Source organism: Mytilus trossulus, chromosome 13 (assembly GCF_036588685.1).
Source record: "Mytilus trossulus isolate FHL-02 chromosome 13, PNRI_Mtr1.1.1.hap1, whole genome shotgun sequence".
NCBI classification, from domain to species: Eukaryota; Metazoa; Mollusca; class Bivalvia; order Mytilida; family Mytilidae; genus Mytilus; species Mytilus trossulus.
In genome coordinates this window covers 53,095,830-53,105,957 of record NC_086385.1, presented here as the reverse complement: position 1 = coordinate 53,105,957, position 10,128 = coordinate 53,095,830, and the positions used below count along the sequence as shown (strand labels likewise).

General features: G+C 33.0%; 1 protein-coding gene across 1 annotated transcript; it reads right to left on the bottom strand.

The window, feature by feature from the left end:
* Nucleotides 1-365: 365 nt before the first annotated feature.
* On the bottom strand, nt 366-9,871 carry LOC134694686 (uncharacterized). Its single transcript, XM_063555729.1, has 7 exons — nt 9,776-9,871; nt 7,505-7,584; nt 4,538-4,636; nt 3,404-3,466; nt 3,041-3,097; nt 1,258-1,550; nt 366-676 (listed from the first exon to the last, which is right to left on the bottom strand). Exons 2-7 carry the CDS (start codon nt 7,580-7,582, stop codon nt 499-501), a joined length of 768 nt encoding a protein of 255 aa, XP_063411799.1. The 5' UTR covers nt 7,583-7,584; nt 9,776-9,871; the 3' UTR covers nt 366-498.
* Between the last annotated feature and the right edge of the window lie 257 nt (nt 9,872-10,128).

Below are 10,128 nucleotides of genomic sequence, written 5' to 3'. Positions count from 1 at the left end.
TCAAATCGGTAATTGGCAAATGGACTATTCAGGAATATGACAGTTCTTGTCTACTCCTTTTTTATGTGTTTTGTCATTTGATTTTGACATGTGATTAGGGACTTTCCGATTTGATTTTCCTCTGAGTTCAGTATCTTTGTGATTTTACTTTTTTCCACGTGTAGTGTTCGAATTCATAAGTTTATTACATGAATTAATTGACCACTTAGCCGTCAATCCTCTCGATCCACTCTCCCCGTTTTTAACAAGTTAGTGACGGTATGATAAACCAACTATTTTCAAATAAAATGTTCTCGGTTAGGACTTTAGTAAACACAGTCTGGTCGCGTAAAACGAAATATTAAGTAATATATTGGATTAACAAGTTAACATAACACATTCAGTGTAATTAAAAAAGACAAACTATTGCGTTTATTTCAGGTAGACATCATCAAATGATGGCATTTGATTTGTTGAGTGTGTGTCACATGATATCTAACATTGTAAGGTTTAATCGGGTCATAATGTGTGTTGTTTCCTCAGCAGCTTCTCTTTTTCTAACATTCTTTGAACAGCAGGATTTCTATCCTGTTGAAGCTGCCCTCTCAGGATCACATTTTCTTTAGAAACTCTTGAAATAAATTCTTTCAACTTGAGATTTTCTACATAGATTTCATCATAGTTTTTACCCTGATATCTGAAATATAATTATAAGTAGAACTTAAATGTTGAAGGTACCTATTTAAAAAAAACACAGACAGGGCAAAATATAATTCGCTGTAAGCGAGAAATAAACAGAAACATTTATCTTTATTAAATATTGCTGTGAAATCTAAATTGAGCAATACTTTTGTATCTATTATGCTCAAATTCTGAATCCATATGAGATCTAATAAAATTGTATCATGAGCAGACGATAAAATCACAAATTACAGACGCAAAAATAATAGTATAAAAAAATGCATGACCATGGTCCCTACCTTAAACGTAAAACATCTGTTGTCTTTCCTATAGCATTCTAAACAAAATTTAAACAGATTCATTTGCGATGAGTCATTTCTGAATCTAGTCCGAGATTACTTTGACGTCCGACGGCTGTTTTGCCAGACAAGCTGGCACGGCCCCAGCTTGTCTGGCAAAACAGCCATCGGACGTCAGAGTAATATCGGACTATTCTGAATCTAATGCACATAAAAACGTAAACAAAAGTAATGAAAATACCATGAAACGGCGAACTTGACAAGTACTTTTCAGTTTTATAAGTATTGTATTTCATACCCTTCAAGCTCTTTTGACAACTTTGAGTTTTCTTCGGTTGACTTTGATAACAATCTCTGCATCATTTGAAGTTCTTTCTCTTTTTCTTGTAAAATTTTCTTTAAATATTGCGCTTGATGGCTGCTAACGGCCGAAGATAGTCGGGTACGATCGGATGTCTTCGGTCTATCGAAACTGAAGTATTTCGATCGTTCTTTGGCTGAGCCGATTGGTTTTGGCGATGTCCATACAGCGCCACCTGGTTTCGTTGTGTCGAATGGTCTACTGATGTGGGATGGGTTTCGCAGTGTAACCTGTAAAAAGAAATTACAATTTAATTAAAACAAATCTCTTTAGTTTAAGAGCTTACATGTTTCTCACCATAGACACTCTAGTTCAGCATTTAGGAAAGAAGGATGTATATGAAAATGAATACTTTTGTTTCTATTCGTCGGTCGGGTTGTTGTGACGTCTCTTTAACATATATTTCACGTTTCCATTCTTTAGTCTATGTGTCAAGATATGTGACCAAAGGAGCATAAAAAAGTAGTCAAATTTATCACAGCCTTCTACGGGTTGCAGTATCTTTGCGTCATTTGCTATTTAGTAGAATTATATCATTTGCGCAAAGTGTATTCTTCAGCGGCATCAATTGCACCAGAACACGGAATTATGTTGCGATAAATTAACTGTACGTACATATATTCTAGCATACATAATAATTCTTATCGTTTACAAGAAGAAAAAATCATTGAATAATGAGGACTCTAATTACTTAAAAACCAGATTAGGTGTTGCTTGTGTTTTGCTTTGTTTGGACATGTATGTGTAACATTCCAAATCAAGGACTTTCAAAATTGTACAGGAGAAGTGGCAGAATTATATGTGAGGAGAACTCGACTGAAAGACTACGTGTGTCTTCAATAAACTTATATTTCCAGGCTGTTATGTTTTATCTGAATACTCGTTATATGTGTGCTTTGACGGCGTAAACTCCGACAGTTTAAACTACTACTCCCAGTTCGAAACCAGGTTAAGTGAGTAGAAATTACTTGTTTTATTTCTTTTATTTTAGTTTTTAAATTGGCGGGATCGTTTCTTTATTTTTATGCAATGGTACTTCGAATTAAAAAAAATCGTGACCCAAACGTAGTTCTTTTATTGGCGCAATTGTGTTAGGGTGATAAAGGAGGTATTTTTGGCGGAAACGTATTTCGACCTCCAATTTAAGGTGATACCCAACACTTTCACTAAAATTAATTTGGCTCGTTTAATTTTCATAAAATTTTGACAAAGTATTTACTTTGACCCTTTAACAAGTATATAAAAATTTCAAAAATTTTGAACCAACCGTTTTGTCAGAAAAATTACACTGGTTACATAGCATGTTGACTAATACAATTTTGATCATTGAGAAGCTTAGTAATCCCTTTACAACACAATGTATTTAAAGCGTTTAGCTGATTTTACTGAGTTATCTCTCTGTAGTGTTAGGTACCACCTTAACTCGCCTGAGGAGTTTGATCTTGGTTTTGAACTCTCCTAAATATATTGTATATTTTACACTTGTGAATTAAAGAAAATTTATTTGTAAAAAGTAACTTTGAACAGAAAGTAGAAAATATCTGTACCAAGCTATAGAAGCCAGCTTTGCAATGATGTTACTGCATATTATTGCATGCATACATCGGCTCTATTTTGTTTTGTCTACAAAGACAGCTTAAGAATCGCCTATTCCAGTCCAAGAGATCATTTTGACACAGTTATATTTAATATATATATGAGGAATTTATGTGGTGTATACCTGTATGCTGTCGTCCTGGTCGACGTCTGTCATCTTTGAGAAACTTGTTCTATTCTTCTGAAAATATATTCTTGACAATAAACATAAATGTAAGTTCATTCTAGTACAGCTCCATATTTTGATAAGAGTAAATGCATAGCATAATTTGTAATTGGTGACTTGTCAAAATTATAGTGTAAGGGAGATAACTCATTTTTTTAGATCAGCATGTTTCTAGATTAACGTTTGAATTTCAAAATAGTATTTTCATGACGGGAAGTATAAATTGGAAGGCAAAGTGTGTATAAAATTTTGTATATGATATTTTTACACAATAAATATAGAAATACTTTACTTGGTATTAACATCATATGTATATCTTACCGTAGCTCTAACTAGTGATGCGACATCTATTCTAGGTCTTGTTGCATTACGAATACCAAGGAACTGAAAAGTTTAAGAAAAAAAAATAAGACGCAAGTAGCAGTTATCATACCGTTCTAACCAATGTAAAAAGATCTTATGGAACGCCTTAAATTTAAACTAAGAAAGAGAGAGTGTACATCATAAGACAAATTATCAAATATGAATACATCAATTGTTTCTTCGTCTATCAATGAATTTAAAGCTTAATGTATATAAGGGGTATTCTAATTCTTGAGTGCAAAAGAAAAGATTGAAAAAAAGAGGAAGGTCAAAGTGGTTATGGGTAGTTTTCAATTCGCTTTTCCATGGGTATTGGTAGGCAAGATGAAGAAACCCATATGCTTGAATCCAACTTTTCAGGTACACGTATAACCACCCCTCTTCTTTTTCAATAGTTGCTATATACGTCTCTTTTTCCAAATCTGTTTTGGGGGAGTACGGTTTGTTACTAGGATACAGTATGTAACTAGTAATTATACGTCAAATATGGTGTTTAGTTGTACATGTATTTAGTATATATTATTTTTATCAAATGATAACAACTAAACTTTTTTTTCTTCAGGTGTACAGTTATGCATACACAGATGTCATTGATATTTTACGTGTTTGTCATACATACGAAATAACACATTTATAAGTCAGACACTCTGTATGTGCTAATCCCAAGTCAGGAGCATATATAGAACAGTGGTTGTCATTGGTTCGTGTCTGTTATATTTGTTATTGGTAAATTGTTTTGTTTTACATTATGCCGTTAGTTTCCTTGTTTGAATTGTTTCACATTTTTTTCACAGGTCCTTTCATAGATGAATATTCTGGTTGGAATCACACCTTAGGTGCTTTTAAAACGACATTGACTACCCAAGAGAGTCTTGCACGGTCGGGAGCTTTGGAAATCATACCACATCTTCGTATTTCTTATTTTTTTTAATATTCGGTATCTGTCACCGGCTGATGTCATAAAATGTTTTTTCTGTTACAAATCATGATGTATTGTTTTATGTGTACAGGTTATGCTGCCCATCAAGGGCCTTTATTGGTATAATAAATATTCTTATTCTTATTCTTCTTATTCTATTCAGACATACAAACCATAACTGCTCCTCGAGCTTTCACCCATTTTGAATGAGTTTCTTTTTGTGGTCCAACCCATCCTTTGGCTCTAGAATCATATGTAACTTTATGTAAAACCTGCAAACAATAAAAATAAAATATCCATACCTGTTATATAGATCCTGTTTTTTTTCCATTCAATTATGAAATATTTTAACTCTATATTTTCTACTTTTAAAAATTTACCAACAACAACACTACCCCTTATCTTGATTCTTTTTATTACATTCGTAAGGATCTTTTGTTTGATTAATCTTGGTTTATCAGACTAAATAAATTGTGATATAAAAGTAATAACTGTTAAGTCTGTTTAATTTGATATATGTCAAGTACCTAACAACTTCTCTTATTCACAAATATGGTAATGTACAGAAAGTTTTGATTTGATTCGCGTTAAAACACAGGTTTATATGTCACTTGAAATATGTACGTCGTTCAACATGCATAAAGATTGTTTATGGCGTCTAAACGAACATTTTGAAATGTAAACGTTAAAAGAACACTCTTTATTAACCATTAATGGAAAATGATTAAAACGGTGTCTTTTATAGCTGACTATGCGGTATGGGCGTTGATCATTGTTGAAGGCCGTACGGGAACCTAAAGTTTTTAATTTCTGTGTCATTTTTGTCTCTTGTGGCGAGTTGTCTCATTGACAATCATCCCACATCTTCTTTTGTATACTTATTTTCGGAATGCTGTTAATTTTATATTGTAATTAGCTTGCATTGTTTTTGTTTTAGAAATTAAAACGTAACACTATTTCATTATCTTATTTCAGTACTATTATTTTCTATTGTTGTGAAAGGGGATGTACTGTAATCAGAGGTGTTACTCGTGCGATAGTCTCGCATCTTCTTATCTCGAACAAATTTGTCGAATGCACATCTTCTTGCGTTCATGGGTAGCTACGCAACAGACACCCTGATTATTTTTATATAATTATATTTATTATGAAATGTAACCGAGTTATTGTTTCTGTCTACCAGCTTGCCTAATTGAAAGGATTGGACCACTTTCTGCAAGACCTTCTATATTTCGAAAAGTAACATATATAAGGAAGTGTTGCTTGCTCACCGGCCAGTAGCAAATATTTCATGCATATTCAGGATGCAAAGGAAAAATATGAATCTATCAATTTAAATCCATCAATGATAGTCACAAGGCATTAATATAAAATATTATATTTAGGGAGACGGATTTATATAAGTTTTTCTTGTTTCCGAATCCCTGTATTTATATTGTATTATTATATTTCATGCACTTTTTTTTTTAATAAATATTGTTTAAACTAAAATAATATATTTAGTATCTTTAAAAACAAGAAGATGTGGCATAAATGCAACTCTCAATCAAAGTCCCATTGTATAAAAAGTTAACAGATGTGGTCAAAGTACGGCCTTCAACACGGTGCCTTCAAAAGTTGAAACGAGAAACACATATGAACCACGCCAAAAAAAAAAAAAATGAAAAACAGGCCCTTCATTTAGGATAGGTGATTAAAAAATTTTAACAGGCGCCAACATTCACCATAATCTGAAACAATCGTGTAACATTACAACATATAACGACACACTATATGATATAATTTGAAATGGTTAAATTCGATGAAAAAGACATTTAAACATAAACCAGTAAACATACACTATACGAATAAGTCTGATCTATGACAAAATATAGATACAATATCAAAACGCAAGTGCCTACATGTACATATATATAACATAGACGTTACAGGTAGTAATACATATTTGCGACTGTCCAAAGTCAGGAGCCTTTGTATGTTTTTTTAAAATAGATTTTAATTCATTTATATGTTTTGATGTTTAGTATGAGGTCAGTTTGCACTGAACTAGTACATATTTTGCATTTAGGGGCCAGCTAGTGACCATGCACCTCCGGTGCGCAGTTTTCTCGCTATGTTGAAAACCCAGTGACTTCGGCTGTTGTCATCTTTTTGATTGGATTGTTGTTTCTTTGAGACATATTCCCCATTTCCATTCTCGATTTTATGAATCATAGATCTTGTCATCAGTATTTAAATGTGAGTTGATGTTTTATTCAGCCAGAATAATAACGCAGGAAGTATAATACATGCATGATCTATAAATTCGGTCATAGTTTTACCCAATTCTTTAATTTTACAGCTATTCTTTTTATTCTAATACCCGATTGTACTCTTTCCTTTACATGTTTGCTTCTTTTTCTCTATTCTTTCAGTTATTACTTTTGTCCATTATTCTCCATTCTGTAAACCCCATCCACCCCTCATTTATACTCACAGGTTTTCTTTTGACTTGATCTATAAGAAGCCTTGTACTTTTCCCTATTCTGTAAACCCCATCCACCCCTCATTTATACTCACAGGTTTTCTTTTGACTTGATCTATAAGAAGCCTTGTACTTTTCCCTATTCTGTAAACCCCATCCACCCCTCATTTATACTCACAGGTTTTCTTTTGACTTGATCTATAAGAAGCCTTGTACTTTTCCCTATTCTGTAAACCCCATCCACCCCTCATTTATACTCACAGGTTTTCTTTTGACTTGATCTATAAGAAGCCTTGTACTTTTCCCTATTCTGTAAACCCCATCCACCCCTCATTTATACTCACAGGTTTTCTTTTGACTTGATCTATAAGAAGCCTTGTACTTTTCCCTATTCTGTAAACCCCATCCACCCCTCATTTATACTCACAGGTTTTCTTTTGACTTGATCTATAAGAAGCCTTGTACTTTTCCCTATTCTGTAAACCCCATCCACCCCTCATTTATACTCACAGGTTTTCTTTTGACTTGATCTATAAGAAGCCTTGTACTTTTTCCTATTCTGTAAACCCCATCCACCCCTCATTTATACTCACAGGTTTTCTTTTGACTTGATCTATAAGAAGCCTTGTACTTTTCCCTATTCTGTAAACCCCATCCACCCCTCATTTATACTCACAGGCTTGCTTTTGACTTGATCTATAAGAAGCCTTGCACTTTTCCCTCCATTAGATCGCTGCCGAAATTTTGTTGTCATTTCTGAAATTTAGTTCATTATCTTGTTAATTTTTATAAGTCCTCTCCCTAACCTGGGACAATGTAGCAACAGCACAGCACAAAATTAAACCATACAAATCAGTTTCCAGATACGTAACTTATCAGAAGAAGAAAACATTGATAAAAAAAAAATAAAGTATCGATCTAAACGCACATAGCTATAAGATTTTTTTAAAAACCATTGTTTGTTTTGGGGAAACGTTTAATAGGGTAAACAATTTTGTACATTATACAGATTCTACCTATTTCTTATAAAACTCGTCAGTGACGCTTGAGTCAAAACTGGTTGAATGTCAAATCAATTACGAAGTTAATAGCAGAAGAACATTGAAAACAAAAAATCCAAGAAATTGTACAGGCAAATACCACACGTTTCTCAGATCGTCCTGACACTAAATTCGTTTGTTGTGTTTTAATTAATTCTTTAGTCTGGAAATTCATTAGTTGTTAATTATTGATTATTAATTCCAATTTGCTTTGAAGTTGCTTCCACGCAGTTGCTGTGAGTACTCTTTTGTCGTTGCTTTGTGTCTATTGTTATTATGTTACTTGCATGGTTTTGTATTTCGGACCGATTTATTGCGTTAAACAATCTGCAACGGAATTTTACAGTGTGTTCTTATATTGTGCTGTATCACTGCTGTTCTATGTTGAGATAGTGTTCACAAACATGTTTACATTTGCCGCATTCTTTATTAGCCTGTCTCATCAAGTCAGAAGCCTGTAATTCAATAGTTGTCGTTTGTTCGTGTATGAAATGTATAGAATGAAGTAGACTAGAGACCGTAAGTTTTCTCGTTTAAAATGTCATGTAAGGGCCTTTGTAGCTGACTTTACGATACAAGTTTTCTTCATTGTTGAAGACCGTACGGTGACTTATAGTTGCTTTTTATCTCCAACGTTTGAACTTCGGTACGTTGTTGTCTGAGTTGCAATCATATACTACCGCCGTATTTGTATATCAGATATATGTGTCATATACGACTTGGAGTATAAAACCTTAGTTTAATTGAAATATTGTTAACTCAAAATAACTCAAAGATAAACCGGTAATTTTAACAACTGTCAACCAAGTGGGAGATTTTGCTACCTATAAAACTAGATTTCAAACTACAAATGCCTTTGGAAAAAGTTTGTACCAAGTCAGGAATATAACCGTTATTTTTTACTTGTGTAGTTGAATAAAATCGTTTGATTTGACGAGTTTTAATGGACTTCCCATTTTATAATTTGCCTTGGAGCTCAAAATTCATACGAAAACAAACATGACAATTATATTCAACCACAACAACCACTGAACTACAGGCTCCTGACTTGGAACATGCAAATACAGAATGTGATGGGGTTTAACATGCTCGTGAGCGCACAACCCTTCCCCCAACCTGAATCAGAAATGTAACAGCACTACTTAGGAACATAAATCATCGAGATGTGGTATGACTGAATCTGAGACAACTGTACGTACACAAGAGACTCAAATATAAAGGACGAGAATGTAAGCAAATATATGCCACCATATGGCATCAACAATGAGTTAAACGCGTACTGTACAGTAAGCTATGAGATGCCGTTGTGTGCTGAAATGTTCTATAAATTAACTGATCGTCCTATAGGTTTAATTCAGGCTGAAAACAATAGACAAGTTAAAAATATTAAAAAAAGATCAACCAACGATAGCCACATAACAAAATGTTCATGACTGGGGACAGGCAAATACAGAATTTGGCGAAGTTTAAAATATTAGTGAGCCCCCATCATCCATCACTTTCCTTACCGCAGACATTAGTGTAACAGCATTTTATAATGAGACGACATGGCAAAACTCAGAAAAAAAGGGACTCACAAGTCAGCACGAAGCATCAGAAACAGCTAACAAAATGACAAAGGACAAAAAGCCATATCCATAGCATGAGACAAATACCAATACATTGACTCAATCTGATTTTAAAATGAAGTATGCCCTTGCCAATAAATATATGAAAAATATAATTGAATGCTGAAACTTTGACCGATTCTTACAAATTGATATGCATAGTTTTTGAATTTATTTATCTTGAATGTTCGTGTTGCTTTAATTAATAAATATCGTTTGAAACCTAATAAATATATGTAAAAATGCATTCAAAAATGAATAAAAATTAATCAAATTAGTCTATTTGAAATAAGGAATTACCTTTCTTTTTGTTACTGGTCGAAGAAAATTCGATGTTTTCATGGCGAAATCGATTAGGTCAGAATTACAATCAACTTTTAGGATAGTGTATTGCCTTAAACGATTTTATAACATATATATAAATATTAAAATACCTTGAACAAACATTACCCTGTAATATATTCATATAATGCTAATCCATAAAAAAGCATTGGTACTAAGTATATCTAAATCGATTCTTCACAAATGTAAATTTATTTTATTCTTGAATATTAATATAATTACGCGTTTCACTTTTAATCAGAAATGTCTGATATTATAATCATTAGATACTGTGTCTATTTTCAAGCTTGAAAATTGCATTTATGTTTACT